General features: G+C 51.1%; 1 protein-coding gene across 1 annotated transcript in view; it reads right to left on the bottom strand.

Moving 5' to 3' along the window:
* The window catches only part of LOC144101376 (E3 ubiquitin-protein ligase SMURF2-like), a 121,235-nt gene that overhangs the window by 61,840 nt on the left and 41,782 nt on the right, over nt 1–17,613 (bottom strand). The window contains exon 2 of the mRNA XM_077634508.1: nt 4,901–4,939. Coding sequence (XP_077490634.1) covers nt 4,901–4,939 — 39 coding nt within the window. The remainder of the gene's footprint in view (nt 1–4,900; nt 4,940–17,613) is intronic.

Genomic DNA, 17,613 nt, shown 5'->3' with positions numbered 1-17,613 from the left:
GAGGACCCAAGAGAGACGGATAGAAAGAGAGATGAAAGAAAAAAAGATGGAAAGATATACGAGAGCATACGTGCACGTCCGCCGCATTTGCTACATTGTTTTTATTTTCGACACAACACAACCCACAACCGGTGGCTTCCGTTCTGGGAAGACGAGATGGAACGCACCCTTCTTTGTTGTCGTTGTGTGCCGCAGCTGTTTGGAACCAGCTCGCGAAGTGGGGAGGGGGGGGGGGGGGGGGGGGGACGCGGCTAATTATTAAAACCTTAGTTTTCAGTTCTCTCTATGCCTTTAGTTGTGCGTGAATGCGCTCCTTACACGTAGCTAGAAACAGTGGTTCTAGCCGGCATAGTTACAGCAGTGGATAGGGAGACTCACTTTTCACCATCTCATTTTACGTCTGAGAGGCGTCATCACCGATTGAAAATAAGAGAATTTAATTCTCGGACCAGTGTCTTTGATTATTCTTTTTTTTTCTTCGCACGCCATCAGCGAATGAAACGAACTACCGCTGAAAGTTACTGAATGTCAGAGTGAAATGCTATTTCGGGCTCTGTTGTTGCATGTCTAACAGCTTGCGCGGTGACATTTTTGTTTTTGCGTTTTTGTTTCCTATTCATTAATTTAGTTCTTCATTCCCTACTGTTTTTTTTCTTGTTTTTCTTTCCTCACATCGTCCTCATGCAAACAATATGTATTCTTTCCTCCCTGCAATAATGCCTTTGGACACTTCGCAAGGCCCAAGAAACAAAAACAAAGTAACGAAAGAAAACGCAAACACGGACACATAAACGAGTTCGTGCCTTATTATCCGTTCATTCTGGCCTGCCTTCGATAATTCCTTTTTTTTTTTTCCTCGATTCTGAAATGCATTCTGCGGCCAGCGCAAGCCATATATAGTGTCGCTCAATTTTCACGCGATAGCGTTAGACTACGCAGCGTCTGTGGGACGATCATTCCCCAGTGGTCGAAAGGGACTGTGACGTCACAGCCCTCGTAGCGAATAATGTGTGACGTTGACGTCAGAGGTCACATAATGGTTCGCGCGGTCTGACGCAATTAACACCACACGACGATCACACGGTACAACAGTGATTACGTCACCCTACAATTTTTCATTGGCCTCTGTGCTTTTTGACGAGCGGAAATCTGTATGGTCGAGAAATGACAAAAATACAAGATCCCCAGGTGGTCGAAATTACTCCGGTGCCCTCCACTACGGCACCTCTTTCTTCCTTTCTTTTTCCAGTACCTCCTTTATCCCTTCCCTCACGGTGCGATTCAGGTGTCCAACGATATATGAGACAGATAATGCGCCATTTCCTTCCCCCCAAAAAAACAATAATTAGTATTATCATGAAAATAAGAATGGTCGAGCCGGTATCCGATCCGCGGCCCCTTGGATCGTGAGCTGGCCACGCTACCCGCCGACCACTGAAGAGCGTTCGTTCGGCTTGGTTACAATGGCGGTCTGGTGTGTCTTGTAGCAACTAAAAACAATTATTAAAAACTAAAATAAAAGACAGTGTCCGGCGGCAACGGTTTTGCATTCGCATTTCAGATCTCACATTGGCTACCAGGCCCGGCCTCAGCTCAGCGTGCAAACAGTGCACAGCACCCATTTACAATTTTTGAAAAACAAGCGGTAGCTCCCTGAACCGGTTTGACACACTCTTGGGAGGTGGAGCTGTTTCGACATCCGCGTGTGCGTACTACACACAAATGTAAGTGCTCTGCCCTACTATCCCGCCGAGCTTCCACCCGGCTTGTTAGCCAGTGCGAGGTCATCTGAACTGCACACACATAGGAGGCGCACACACGCAACCGTCCAGCGACCCGCCAAGGTGGCTCAGTGGTGAAGGAGCTCGGCTACTGATCCGGAGTTGTTCCCGGGTTCGAACCCGACCGCGGCGGCTGCGTTTCGATGGAGGCAAAACGCTAAGGCGCCCGTGTGCTGCGCGATGTCAGTGCACGTTAAAGATGCCCAGGTGGTCGAAATTATTCCGGAGCCCTCCACTACGGCACCTCTTTCTTCCTTTCTTCTTTCACTCCCTCCTTTATCCCTTCCATTACGGCGCGGTTCAAGTGTCCAACGATATATGGGACAGATATTGCGTCATTTCCTACCCCCCCCCCCCCAAAAAAAAAAAAGAACAAAAACCAACCGTCCAGCGAGCACTATGGCGACGTCACAGGAAACGCCATGTTGTCGCCTCCGAAGCACTGCTAAAGATAAGCGATGTGTCTAAAAGGATTATCGCCTCCTGCACCGCGGCCTAAACTGCTGAAGCTATACGCTCTGGACAACAAAATGGCGCCCACGTAGAAAGGAGGGCAGGTCGTCCGTGCCGAGCTTGGGAGAATATGCGAATCAATGGGACAAAGAAGTACCAACGGAAGGAGACAACTCCGACAGAATACGGGGGCTTCCCTGCGGACTTCAGTAAAACCCCGTGGACAAGCAGGGGAGGAAAACATTCCTGAAGCAGCGGTGCTTGACGCTTCGCCGGCGTGCCTGCTTTTTTTCTATTTTTTTCCTTCGGAATATAATCCGTTTCAAGGTCGTGACGTCATACCCATTGCCTCCGCGCTCGCGTCTGCTGCCCCGCGCATGCGCACATCGACTCCGCGGCATCCGCGCGGCGCCTTGAAAGTTTCCGCAGAGTCGAGGCTTAAGAGAAGATGCAAATCGGTCGGTTTTTGGGCCTCGGCAACCCAGTGCTCCACAAAGCCACGCAATGTTCGCCCTACTTGATGTTTTGTTTTTTTTTTTTGTCAGAAGCGTCGTTTATAAAAAAAGAAGACTGGCGTAGTTTGCACAATAGACTTCAGCGATATCGCGCACGGAAGAAAATGGAAAAGAAAAATTGTTCGGAAACTAGTTCACACGGCGGCTTAGTGTGCAGCTACGTCTCTCTCCGGATGACAGCAATGGCGCGTCGCTAAGCCACCGCCGGTTTTCGGCAAAGTTCCCCAGAGAAAGAAAAAAAAAAGAAACGCGGTGCTCGAAGCGCCGGGAAACAAACATTACGCAGCAGCGACAGCGGCCATTTTCCTTCCAAGCCTGCCAGCCGGCGACCAGTGGCAAAAAGGAATGCGTTGCACTACTCTGAGCACCGTCGTTTCTCTTTTTTTGGAGCCACTCCAGGCAGGCACCGCTGCGTCGCAGTCCCTCTTCCGAGAAACTGCCTCCCGCAAGTACTTTATGCGCGACGCCCCTCGGAAAGACGACGGCGCGCCGTTCCGTCAAGCGCGCGGTAATAATCATGTCACCCGGTCCGGAGACGTTGGCACAATGACCTCGTCACCCCCTTCCCCCCGCTGCGCCATTTTGTTTCTTGGCCACCATTTCACGGCGACGCAATGTTATTCCGAAAGGCCGTGCACTTTCGGTTGTCTACTGGCCAAGAGGTCGTCCAACGCAGCTTTAAAGCGAATAATAATAATAATAATAATAATAATAATAATAATAATAATAATAATAATAATAATAATAATTGGTATTTGGGGGGAAAGGAACTGGCGCAGTAACTGTCTAATAATAATTAATAATAATTGGTTTTGGGGTAAAGGAAATGGCGCAGTATCTGTCTCATATATCTTTGGACACCTGAGCCGCGCCGTAAGGGAAGGGATAAAGGAGGGAGTGAAAGAAGAAAGGAAGAAAGAGGTGCCGTAGTGGAGGGCTCCGGAATAATTTCGGCCCCCCGGGGGATCTTTAACGTGCACTGACATCGCACAGCACACGGGCGCCTTAGCGTTTTTCCTCCATAAAAACGCAGCCGCCGCGGTCGGGTTCGAACCCGGGAACTCCGGATCAGTAGTCGAGCGCCCTAACCACTGAGCCACCGCGGCGGGGCAGTAACTGTCTCCCATATCTAGGCGGACACCTGACCGTAAGGGATAAAGGAGGGAGCGGAAGAAGAAAGGAAGAAACAGGCGCCGTAGTGGAGGGCTCCGGAATAATTTCGGCCCCCTGGGGATAACAAGTCTTGTTTCAGGCGCACACTGCACGTTGAAATGCGGGAGGACCGCGCGTACCTCGAGAAACAAAATGGCGTCACCGAGCCGAACAAAGGTTGTCACTCCCCTCCACTAAACGGTCGCGCTCGAATGGAGGCGCCCTAATCTGCTGCGCCAGTTGCCGAAGGTGCAACAGATCCGCGCACTACACCCAGTCGCGTCGTCCCCGTAGACGACATACGTGCTAGTTCATAGACAACTAAATAGACAAGCACAGCTCTAAATATGGCCCTTCGTGCGTTACTTACTGGTGCGCTGACCGCGCTTAGTAGGAAAAGTCCCAAGAACCAGACACCCCATTATATAACACACATAAAAAAAGATAGAACCAAATCCTTTGTATAAAATAATATTCGGAAAATGGGCTCAGAAAAAAAAACGCCAACAACAGTCCGCCGAATTCCTAAACAATACAATAAAAACCGCAAAGTACAGCCCCTTCTCATAACCCTATGCGTACCACGTCTTAAACCATTTTGAAAAAAAAAAATTTTTTTTGAAATTTTTAATTCCGATGCAGAAATAAGAATAAAAATTCGTTCTTGCGTGCGCAGACTCGGCTGTTCCCGTTCCCACTGGAGCTGGCTGTACATAGCAGCGCATAACGCTTAAGCATAACGCTTAAGCATAACGTTTAACGCTTAAGCATAACGCTTAAGCATGCATGGGCAGACGCACTTCTCGCTAAAGGCCACAAAGCGCGACCACATTTCAACACCACGGCGACACTGGCGAGCAGCAGTGCATGTACTGCAACACACACGGCCCCGTAGCGACGTGCCGAACTGATGCTTCAACAAGGACAAACAATTAAGCATGAAGAAAAAAAAACTGCGAAAAGCAAAAAAAAAAAAAATAAAGCCGGGGAGAAACTTACGGAAGAAGTCCTTCTTGCACAGGTTCTTGGCACACAGCACTGCGAAAGAGAGAAAAAAGAAAGAAAAGGCGAAATTTCAGTAAAGGTCACACACGCGTGGACGCAACCGGCGCTCGCGCACAAAGGGGAAAAAAATATAATAAACAATCACGCACGCGGCTCGGCGGAATCCACGCAAACAAGTATACGCTCGCGTGGTTTGCAGCACCATTCGCGCGCACACGCACGGAAAAGTGTAAACAGGCAAACAAACAAATAAACACGCTCCGCGTGCATTTCGCGCGGTCGGGAAGTGTTTTGTCATTTTCACAGTAACAGCGCGCCTAGGAGCGGGAGATCATAAGAATTTTTTTTTTCGAAAGGAAAAAGCGACAAATTTAAGAAATAGGCAACAACAAATGCAGGGCGCACTCTACAACGGCGACCATCATGTCGCCCCCCCCCCCCCCACCACCTCACCCAGTTTGTAAGGTACCCTCGTCACAATATGTGACGGCATATTCATAACCAAATATGGCAATAAACAGCAGTGTGCGTGGGCTCCGACTCATCGTGTTTTCTTTTTTACTTCAAGAATTTTTTTTCTGCAAAACTACGAACACATTCGTATGTTCTCACTGATCGAGCAATGAAATGTGAAAATGTTACATAGAATATGTTTGTTTGAATGTTTATTGCAGGCAGACAGGTACAAGAAAAAAAAAGTACACATCTAAGAAGCTGACAAAAAGGCATGGATGCCTGACGAGTGTCAGCCTCTCAATACACACAACACCTCAGCATAGGGTGTGAAGAGAAAAATAATCTGTTACATGCACTAAAGAGCAGAGAACAATGGTAAAGATAATACGGGCATTGAGAGAAAGCGGCCTTGTAGGGTTAACAAAAAATATACATATATACAGCAGGCATTCAAAGCAACCGGACATGATTAGGAAATCAAATTTCTCCTAAAGTGACAACAAATAAGCATTAAACTTTTTTCCTGAAGACTGCTAACGAGAATGATTGATTTACTAACGTCGTAAAGGCAGGGTGGCGATTTAAAAAGTGTGGTATAACAAATGTTTGCTGTTGCATGCCGTAATTAGTTCGTATTTTACCCTTGTTGTAAGTTGTGTACCTTGTGTCATATTGGTGTTCGACCAGCCATCCTTACACGATCTCATCTGAGATCACGCCAACGAACAAAACACGATCGCGAAACCGTAACGATAGCAAAATACAAACTCGACTAACATTTTACGACTAGTTTTCACAGCCGTGGAATCAAGGAGACAAACAAACATTCACTCGAATACAGGTAAACAAGTTGTGAATCTGGTATCGCTGGTTTCATGCACTCTCATTATAAATGTACCAGCAGAGCCTCAAGAGACACGACAATAATGCACATTTTCACGTCGAAAAAATGATCCACCAAAAGAGGCAAGCTTCGAATAAAACGTCTTCCGATAGCATGCCTTCCAGACAGCACGAGAGAATCAGCCATGCTTTCCAGTCAATCCCATCACTCTTTCTTGGATACGGGCTTTGGAGATTTTTCGGAGTTTCCGGGGAGATGGTTGGTGTCGTGTCATTATGCCCGACGCCAAACAGAACCTTCAATATGACGTCACCACTTCGGGATTACGTCAAGACCAAAGGCAATGCAACGATGGCACCGCATTCACCTCTTGGCTGAACCGAATAGATGTGCACTTCCCTGCGACCACGTGATTTGGGCCGATGGGAGAAAAGGATAGAAAAAGATCAGAGAAGAGGATAAGAGCTGTCACTTCAAAGCAAGACTGGGCCGATATTTTGTTTGATACGGAGCTTACAAAAAATCCTATGAATACTTAAAGGACCGGGGTCAGCCACACGTTCTACGACCAAGAGGGCTCGGCTGTAATGTTTTCTAGCTGACAAATTTGTCTCTTCTTAGTCAAGATGGTGGTGGTAGTGTTTTTTTTTATTAAAAATAATAATAAAAAGAAAGGAAAAGATTTTTGCTAGCCCCGGCATCTGCCATCGATACTGAAGCACCTGAGCTGGAGCAGCGGAAATAAAGGATAGCAGGCAGAATGGAGAAATGAAATGAAAGAGGTGAGACAAGATCAGAACTTCACTTTATTTACACCGTGCCCCACAGCGCCGACCAGCGGAGCGGGCTCGACAAAGTAACCGAAAAAAATGAATAAACTGTTCTTTTTTCGGGAAAGGAAATGGCGCAGTAACTGTCATGTATCTCACCGGACACCATGCAGAACCGCGCCGTAAGGGAAGGGATAAAGGAGGGACTGAAAGAAGAAAGGAAGAAAGAGGTGCAGTAGTGGAGGGCTCCGGAATAATTTCGACCGCCTGGGGATCTTTAACGTGCACTGACATCGCACAGCACACGGGCGCCTTCTGCATTTCGCCTCCATAGAAACGCGGTCGCCGCGGTCCGGTTCGAACCCGGGTACTCCGGCTCAGTAGCCGAACGCCCACACCACTGAGCCACCGCGGCAGGCCGACAAGGTGAGCTGAGTCAACAAACACAAACGCACCTTGTGGGGAAGACAGCGCCGCTGCGTTACGCTACGGTACACTACATTACAGAGTGAGCTATTACGTCACGCGAAATGGTGCGAGAGGGAAAGCACGCACGCGAGCGGTATACAAGAACGGAGCCGGGCCAAGCAGGAAATGGGGAGGAAGTCTTCCACAAGCAGTTAGTACGGCGCGCACAGTTCCTTGTTCGTGACGACGCCGCGGAGAGACCTTTCACTAGGGGGGGCGACGCAGCGCACACAGGAAAAGCGTGATCGCTACTGTCGCGCGGATGATGTAACGGCGGCAATGTTAGCGAAAATAAAAATCATACACAATGCGATTCAAGCGGTACAGTATGCGTAAGCATTAGTGCTTACGCCTGGACAGTAGCAGGTGGTGCGTGACCCAGTCCAGTAATCACCGTGTGACAAGCGGTACCACTTCGAGTTTGACTGACGACCGCGGTGTTCCTCTCTCCACTCATCGCCTTCCACTGACACCCTCTTTCTTAAGCAATGCAGAAAGCAGGGCGAATTGGTGATCCATTAGACACCTTTAGCATACCGTGTACCTTGTTACCGCTACCGTTACCGGTGTACCGGAATCCCGCCCACCGGCAATGAGCATGCGCTGATTGGTCCCGATGCGGAAGGCTTGCGCGCAGCTGCCGGGTAGCTGGCGCCATCTTGCGGAATCTAGGCGATCTGCGCATGCGCAGTGACGACGCGCGGGCTCCGGTACTTTGGCCACGGTAACGGTAACACGGTACACGGTATGCTAAAGGTGTCTATTATTAAACTTCGCACCAGCGTAAGTAAAAGACAAAGACACAGAGAGGCACACGGTACAATCGCTGTGTCCCTTTCTCCGCAACCTTTCCCCTTGTCCTCTTGCTTCCTCCATTTCTCTCTTGTAGCGTTGCCGCCACTCCCCCGAGGCTTCACACGATGCCGCCAGCGACGAACACCTTTTGCGCTAACGCGGCCTCTAACGCTAAAGCACTAAAATAGAGCTTCAGACACGCACTGATCGAATTTCAGGAATGATAAGAAACGAGCATTTGACGTAGAAACGCCGTCATATCAGAAATTCGCTGCCAGCGAGTGATAAAGAGCAAATCAATTTGCGAGGCTTAGAATCAACTTTCGCTCGGGAAAAAGATGAACGGTGTTGCGCTGAGTGTTCTCTTTAAATAACTCGCAACCTTGACTCCCCCCCTCCTCACAATAACTCGCAATGCTCCGCTTTTTTTTCCATTGAAGGACTACGGTTGCTCCATGCGCCCGCTGCAGGGCGCGCGCATCGAGGCACCCTGGCCCCCTGTGAAGAACTCCAGTCACTACAACCAATCCCTCCACCGTCGCGCCGCTTTCGGCGGACCTTGGAAACAAGCAACGAAGCGAAATTTTACCTACGTGGCGACCCAGCCGCTGAACTTGCTCTACACAACACAGCGAGAGAGAGAGAGAGAGAGAAGTGACACGAAGCTTCCAGTGACTCTAGACACAACCCGGCCCCTCCCCCAGCCTTCGCCTCCAGCTCGACAACGAGCTGCAGGAATGTTACTCCGACTCCCACCGCCGTCGCCACCGCGGTCGGTCGAACCCCAACCTCGAGCAGAGCATGAAAATAGGAGAGACAGGTGTCCCCTTGGCGAGGACCACGCCCTCCCTGCTCCCCTCAATGAAGGGGGAGGAGGAGGGCACTGCTTTCTCGGCGACGACGACGACGCGACCGCGTAACACCGCGCGCCTTCTTCCAACTTCCTCCCATTTTACGTGCATTCCTCCGATTGAAAAGCAGGGGCCCATGTAGTGGGGTAGTTGCGAGAGAGGCCGGCGGGGCTCTTTGGGAACGGGAAGGGACAGGACAGACTGCTGCGGAGGGGTGGGAATGAGAGAAAAAGAAGTCCCCTCGAAAGAGAAGAGAAACTGGAAACGCAGCAGCAGCTAGCTCCTCGCGATAAAGCCAGGTGCATGCTGCGGTGTGCTCGAGAGCGCGCCGGTGTGTGAGGTCTGCCGCTTTCGCCGAGAGGGTGGAGGGGAGGGGGGAACAGCGCGCCGCCGTTGACGAGCAGACGGCTCGGGGGGCACACGGAGGAAGGAAGACACCACCGCTCCTCCTGGTACTCTCACGCGCCCGTCTTTCTCAGGAGGGGGCAGGCACAGACCAGACACGCACGAGAGAGGAGAAAGGCAGGCAAGGTGAACACGTAACTGGCGGCTGGTTTTGCGCATCCTACCCCGGCCGGCTATTGGGAGGGAGGGGGTGTCAAAGGCAAGAGGGGTGTGGCGTTGCCCTTGCTTTAGCCCTTGCGGGCCCCCTCTTGTGTTCTTTTCTTTAGCCACCCGACATTCCTCGCAAATGGCCCCTTTCCGGGGGCCGCCGTGTCCGGTAGACGGAGCAGCCGCTGCTCCCCGATGAAAGCGAGCGGACACAGCCGTAGGAGAGGAGGAAAGATGCTCCACAGGACGACACGAAGCTAAACAGAGCACACAGGTGGACTGCACTGGAGTCGGGGCAGGGACGCGATACCGCAGTATACGCCGCGAGATGGGGGCAGGAAGGAAGGCGACACAGAAGACGTGCGAGTATTCCGTCGCCCTCCGAAGCTCCACGGATGCCGTAGAGGAGAAACCATCGATTCTCCTCCACCGCCTTGACGGCGAAGACGAAGTCTGTGCTCGGCTCTTCTCGTTTCCCGTGCAGCCAGTCCCGACGAAAAGCGCCTCCGTAGCGTTTTCTCGTCGACCAGGTCGACAGCGTCGCCACAGAGGGACTGTAAGCCCGAGACCGCGTGCTTTGAAAAACAGTCGCGAATGAGAGCAGTGTGTGACGTCACGGATAGGGACGTGGACTATCGACGAAGACAGGGGAGAGGTCGGTGGTGTTAGTGTAAATATGGCAACGCAAGGACTGTAAGGCGCAAAAAAAAATGGCTTGGGTTCAACGTTGGATTTAACCTAGTTATACGAGGGTCAAGGTCAGGTCCCCAATGGTCACAGTCAAATGATCACGCGGTCATACTGCCATAGCTTGGGCCGTACCACCACGCAGTTAAGTTCGCTTTGACCTCGTGAGGCATTGGCGGTCACTGTCTCCTCCACATCGCAATCGGAAGTTGTACCCCGAAGAGTGGAGCTCTCGCTCTAAAAAAACAGAAGCCCCATCCGTCCTCGGAGAATGAAATACCCGCTCGTTCCTTACACCTCCTTTCCACGGAGGCTGGTGCAGCACAGCGCGACGCAGCTTGGAGGCGCGGCTCCATTCAACAGAGGAACAGATCGATCAGTCTCCGCGATGACGACGTGACACGTCCTGCTCTGTCGTCCGGAGTTCCGCCGCACAACCGCCCCATCGATGCTCCTTTATCGAGCAGGTGGGATGCGTTGCACGTCCCCATCCGCATATTGGCCATCGCTATTAATGTGGCAAGCAGAAGGATAAAGACCTGAGTCGGATACAATTCAAGAAAGCAGCGGCTTTTCTCCGTCGAAGGACCCCCTTCCAGCCAATGGCGTCGGCCGATTCTCATGATCCTGCGAGCGTGGCAATGCAGGGAACGTCGCCACAATGGAGAAAGGGGTCTATCCCCGACCTCAGAGGGCAGGAATTATCCCCTTTCATCTACCACTCCCTGCTTTGTCACACTAGCAGGGTCATGAAAACCTGCCGACGCCATTGGCTGGAAGGGAGTCCTTTAACGGTGAAAAGCCGCTAAGTTCTTGAGTTGTATCCGACTATAGTGTTGGCGATTATATAAACACATTTGGCCGTCGTCACACGAGGCAGTCGCCTGAAGTCCCTGCACGCATGAGGGGACATACGTATATGCTCCATCCTCTAGTATCGTCAATTCGGGAGGTCTCGGGACATTAGGCTGCCTCGGTGGGTCTGGACTTCATACAGGGGCTTTACTGAACTTGGACTTCACCAACTCGTGAAATCTGTCGGCCGTCAGTACCGAACGCCACGTCACTCAATTGGGATACTTTAGCCTGTGTTAACGACAGAAATACAGAGTTCGGTTAGATATGCTGCGTCAAGAACTTCACTGTGATGGCCTGCTCTCCCTACTCGCTGCAAGATTTGACGTATCAGGTTCTTGACTGAGGTCGCAACGACCAGTCTCGTCGGCCATAGAAAATCAACGCGATGTGCCAAGCATTAAAAAATGCTGCGGGAAATTCAAATTTTTTATTCTCTGCTCTTGTTTTTGTCCGCAGTGTTTTCACGCTGTTCCTGTCCCTATGACGTCACAAGGTCACGGTGCGCGTAGCTCGCTCCGCGGCAGAGATGAGTCGTCCGAAGCATTGCTCGGATGAAGTATTTCGGTAACGAAGAGGGCGCTGCGAGCTGCAAGCGACAACCATACGTGAAAATCCGCACTTTAGGAGTGCCCGCGAGGCGCTGCTAAAACGGTGGCAAAAGGATGACACAGTGGCGAGGATCGTGAAGTACAGTCTTTGCCAAAAGTAACCAAGCTGCGCATGGTTTGCTTCTCCAGCATACAGCGGAGCCCCTGCGGGAAAATGCCTCTCCTTACCTCACTGGCAGTGATTTACAGTTTGATGGGTGCGATAACTGTTCCGCTACACAACTGAGAAGCAAACCGGGAAGATTTTTGAGGTGGCTCAGTGGTTAGAGCGCTCGGCTACTGATCCGGATTTCCCGGGTTCGAACCCGACCGCGGCGGCTGCGTTTTTAAGGAGGCAAAACGCGAAGGCGCCCGTGTGCTGTGCGATGTCAGTGCACGTTGAAGATCCCCAGGTGGTCGAAATTATTCCGGGGCCCTCCACTACGGCGCCTCTCTCGTCCTTTCTTCTTTCACTCCCTCCTTTATCCCTTCCCTTACGGCGCGGTTCAAGTGTCCAACAATATGTGAGACAGACACTGCGCCATTCCCTTTCCTCCAAAACCAATTATTATTATTATTATTATTATTATTATTATTATTATTATTATTATTATTATTATTATTAAAGAGGACACCTGAGCTTCCCGCCATAGGCACGCATAGAGAGAGCTCTCACTCATCGACCAGGGCGCGCGGAGACGTCAGCACTGCACTAAAAGCACACGGCGCGTATTTCTCGCCCTGCAGCAGCCAGCCAGCCGCAAGCGGCGCGTGTGATCGATGACCGGCGCCTAGCTCTCGACCAGCGAGAAAAGCGGCTGCAGCAGTCGATGCTCGCTCAATGCGGCGGCTACTATTCAGCGCAACGAGCAATAGATCGCTCGAGAGGAGGACAAGGTCAATCAATCGATCAATCAATCAATCCCGTCGCGGCGATGCCTACTGCATGCATGTGCCTCTCCACCGGTGTGGCAACAGACAGCTCTGCGCCAGCCTCGGACAAATCAATCGTCGGCGAATGAACCGAGCAACTGCAGCACCCTGTTCTGGAAGAGTCCACCGAGTGGACAACACGTCCGAATGGGCGTGCCGTGCGCTGGGCACGTTCTCCTTATATACAAAAAAAGGGGGCAAACGCCTCCGTTACATATACCGCCTAGAACAGCGATAGCTGCGTAGAAGCCCCCACCGCCTTCTAATCAATCACAGCTCTCCTATAGGCAAGACGTGCGCTGCTTAGACTGACAGAGTTAAAAACGACAACGCGAACAGCAGTTGTTGTCGTTTTGAACTCTGTCAATCTCAGTAGGGCACGTCTTGCATATCAGCACGTTCCAACTAGCCCAATCTCAAGCACTTCTTCGCAGCTATCCGTCCGCTTCTGCTTCAGAAAGGTTTAGTTTAACGTCCCCAAGCGACTCATGGCTATGAGGGACGCCGTAGTGAAGGGCTCCGGAAATTTCGACCACCTTCTGGGGTTCTTAAACGTGCACTTAAATCGCACAGTACACGGGCCCCTGGAATTTCGCCTCCGTCGAAATTCGACCAACGCGGCCGGGATCGAACCCGCGTCTTTCGGGTCAGCAGCCGAACGCCGTAACCACTCAGCCACCGCCGCGGGGTCCTGCTTCAGAAAACTATTCAGCATAAATCGTAGATGCCTGTTTTGTAATGCCGCACCTTTAATTTTGCACTGCAATTTTTGACGCAACGGCAAATGCGATTCGAGCCAAGACGACCGTCTATGGGTCAGCTGTCGTCAGCAGCCGTCAGCTACACTCTAAAACAGAAAGGAGTAAAAAGGGGGTAAGCTGTCCTCTACAGCACGCCCTGTTTATAAACGGGAGTGAGCAAGAGAACAAACCCCCTTTCTACACCCATACAGGCGTATTTGGGTTCAGAGTACACGCCAATTCGAGGCTCCAACATAACGGCCCGGACGACCTGTTGTAGCGGCGGGTGCCGCTCAAGTACATGAACTGCTAGCAACCAAAACGATCCCGGTTTATTTCCAAATACAGTCATATATATACACATAGCGACACTCGTGCCTCTGGCGGCAGGTGATCCCCAAACCGAAACCGAAACCACATATACAACATATTCCCTTCCTTATAAAAAAAGACAGCTACATGGGTCAGTGATTTAGTAGTGGTAGTACGTTAGTACTCTTTTACAGAATTATATTTACAGTAACAACAATGTGCTTGTCTTATGCACTTAATACAAAAATATAAAACAGAAAGAGGAAAACAAGATACAACTCCATTTATGTCCATATTTCACAACGTCAGCAAACTCAACAATCGTGCAGATTGTGACACGTTCACGTTCACTGCAAAACGTGTCTTTCTGTACTTAGTGTCCATAGCGGTCTGGAGGTCGTCTATTCCTTGATGGCTGTACCCTACGCTGAGGTCCCGATGCTTCTGAGAAACCACTGGCGGCAGGCGAAGTTTCTTCCGGCTCACAGCCGGTCACTGGTGACATAGGCGGCTGCTTCGCAGCAGCCACAGCTGAAGTTCCGGTTGGCGCTTCTGAAACGGGTCTCTCCAAGGTAGGCGGTGAGCTGCTTTCCCTAGCGGTGTCATTTGTATCACTCCTTTGCTAATCCAATGGGCTTTGCCCGCGTGGGTTCGAATCCCATCCTCGTCGCCAATGTTGTAGCGGCGGGTGCCGCTCAAGTACATGAACATGCTAGCAACCAAAACCATCCCGGTTTATTTCCACATACAGTCATATATATACACATAGCGACACTGGTGCCTCTGGCGGCAGGTGATCCCCAAACCGAAACCGAAACCACATATACAACACGACCGAAGTGACCACTTCCACAACACGGAGAGAACTGCCGAAGTCTGCGCGCTCCACGTGCGTCGCTGTCTGAGAGTTTTATTCGCGCAGGGTCGCCGCGTACCACAGTGTACGGCGACGGTATAGGCTAAAACTCTCAACTGCACCTTCATCTGATTGTTATCCTTCCGGACAACACCTTCAATTGTCAACGGCACGCAGGCATCGCTGCAAATAGACAGATACAGCATAGGTCGGACGTACTAGCGTAGACGTATACCGGTTTGCCGGCTACTCTTGCGCATGCGCAATAAACGGGAGAGAGAGAGAGAGAGAGGGGGGGGGGGGGGCACTGAGCATGCGCTGCCAGCAAGTGAAGGTAAGGTCCCCCCCCCCCCCCCCCCCCAACAACACCCTGTCATTTCACATCCAGTCGAAACAGAGGATTGAATTGAGCAAGGTCAGCCCACCTCGACGACTGCGCGTTGACATGAACTCGATTTTAGCGAGTCGAGACCGGTTCAACTGCAGCGACACCCAGCGTCGAGCAGGCAACGGGAGAGGTCATTGGCAGCCCCCAAGATCGACTCCCGGAACCGATTCTGCGGCGCTTACATGAACCCAGTAACCGGTTTCCAACTCAACTCAATCCCGTCATGTAAACGCCGCTTATGGAATTGCTTCACCCTTTCGAGAAACGCTGGACGCTAAGCAAACGGCACTAAGCGGTGCCACTTCGTTGTATACCGCGTTTCTTTACAAGGCACTGCCCTCAAGCCCGCAGCACGTAACAAATAAAATAACAAGCAAAGCGTTACAACCAGGAGAGTGCTCCACAATTCGCAAACGCCACAAAGCGCGGCCACTGTTTCCCGGTGGCATGCAGTAGCAGTGCAACACACAAGCCGTCCCGCGCACCGCCACACAAAGTATACACACTTTCCGGAGCACGGACATCGTCATTAATCTCCCGAGCTTCAAGAGACGAGCCTGGGAGAGATGGCAAGCAGGATGTGGAGGGTAGGGCTATTGGGGGGGGGGGGGGGGGGGGGGGGGGAGCAGGCAAGGTGGTGTTGTAAATGAAAAAAAGGGGGGGGGGGGGGCACAGCAGGTTTCTGCGGCGCGATCTATCAACTTTCTGTACCCGCACAAAAACGACCACACACAAACACACAGGCGAACGCGGGGAGCTGCAAATATCGCTCAGACAACGGGCCGGGCGCAACAAAGAGAACACACACACACACGCCCGTCTTATATTTTTTGTTTTGGCTTTTCCCCTTGAGGCAGACAGACAGCGGGCGTCCGCGCAGAATTTGAAACGAGGCCAAAAATTCAGCGACCGCTTCGCCGAGAGACCGGAAGAGAGCGGCTGCTACAGTCGTGGAAGAAGAATGAAGAAACGGCAGAGGCCCAATCGAAAAACTGGCGGGCATACACGCATATACCACATATACCACGAAGGCGAACCGCGCCTTCGGAAGATACGAGGGCGCGCCAAAGAGTGCGCACGACTGCCCCACATTGTCCCTACTCAAAACCACTTCGCTGTTCGAGTGAAACTCAAAGTGCAAAGGCGGCGTTAAGTTCCCCACCCTCTCTTCTAGTTTTTTTTTTTTTAGCACCAAGTAGCTTTTACCGTGCCCTGTGAAGGGGCAGGTGGAAAAATTGAATGTTTTTTCTCTGTGTGTGTGTGTGCTCTTTCGAATGACCCGCAAAACATGAGCAAACACGAATCACAGCGTGGAATTTCCCGCCGGTCGGCAACTGAATTTCTTCTTCCGTGCTGCTTCGGTTTTGGACGCCCAGATGTAGTTGTGACGTCAGAACTAGGACCGAGATCACGTGAGGCTGGCAAAAGATGCGAGATATAATCGCTTCTCAGTCGTTTGAATCTGGCCAAGCTCTTACGTCGGCCTGCCCACCAAGAAGCTGTAACGACAGCGGGTGAACAAGCAGCCCAAATAAGATGGAAAGTTGGGATAGTCGGAGGCTGTTCATGGTGGAAATATATACGTGGGTGCAAACTGAACGAGGCTGAAAGAAAAAGATGACAGGACACGCGTCACGTGTCCATTTCCACCACAACGAGCAGCCGTGAATCTCAGTTTTTGTAAGTCTCACGCAGCCTCAACCTCAGCTATGCAGTCGCAGCCGCCGTTTCACCGTTGGAAACACGATGATGATGATGATGAGTTTTTATGGCGCAAGGGAATCTGTTGTTGTTACCCTCATACTATGGCACATGCCCACATAGGGGGATTGGCCAAGAATTGTGGGGCACGGAGAGTTTTTCAGATAAATATTTCCTGGACGAAAGTCAAATGTATGCTGAGGAAGGAAGGAGTAAACAAAAGGGAACAGCTAAATGAAGCGGGAAATGCATAACTCACGCAGGAGATCGAGACTGATGTTTATAGCCGAGTGGTGAAATGATAACGTTGAGTGATAATGATGGGATAGAACCCGGCACCTTCCGCATGCGAGGCGGATGCTCAGACCACTGGGCCACGGCTGCGCTGGTGACGGCTGGAAACAAAACCTCCACAACATGAGAGGATAGATTTAAATTATTCACCGGGAGCCGATGAGTTTCAAACGGTGATCAATGTTTGCCTCCCCCCCCCCCCCCCGGCCTCCTTTCGTCTTCTCTTCTAAGGAAACAAAAATAGACAGGAGAAACAAGAAATTCGGTGCCGCGTTAGAAGGACATTGGGGGTGAAATTGGGGAGCTTAATTCAGCGACTGATTAGCGCGTTGCAGTGATAAAAACAATACCTTTAGCTTTTAGTAAAAACAGAGCTTATCTATGCTCTGCACTTGCCTGCACATAAACACGAAAACTGGGATACCTCGTCAAGCTGCTACAAAGCAGCTTTTAGTCTCCCCTCCCCATGCATGTTCTGAAGAAATACGATACAAACTATGACATCAGCATAAATATCTACAGGCATCACCGCCACACGCCGCTCTCGCCAACCAAATGCGCTCAATGCTATTTTTTTTTTATCAGCGAATCTCTGAGGTCGCACCACACCGACCT

The sequence above is a fragment of the Amblyomma americanum genome, chromosome 8, assembly GCF_052857255.1.
Source record: "Amblyomma americanum isolate KBUSLIRL-KWMA chromosome 8, ASM5285725v1, whole genome shotgun sequence".
Lineage (NCBI taxonomy): Eukaryota > Metazoa > Arthropoda > Arachnida > Ixodida > Ixodidae > Amblyomma > Amblyomma americanum.
The sequence above is the reverse complement of the archived record's forward strand: the minus strand, read 5'-3'. Positions and strand labels throughout refer to the sequence as shown.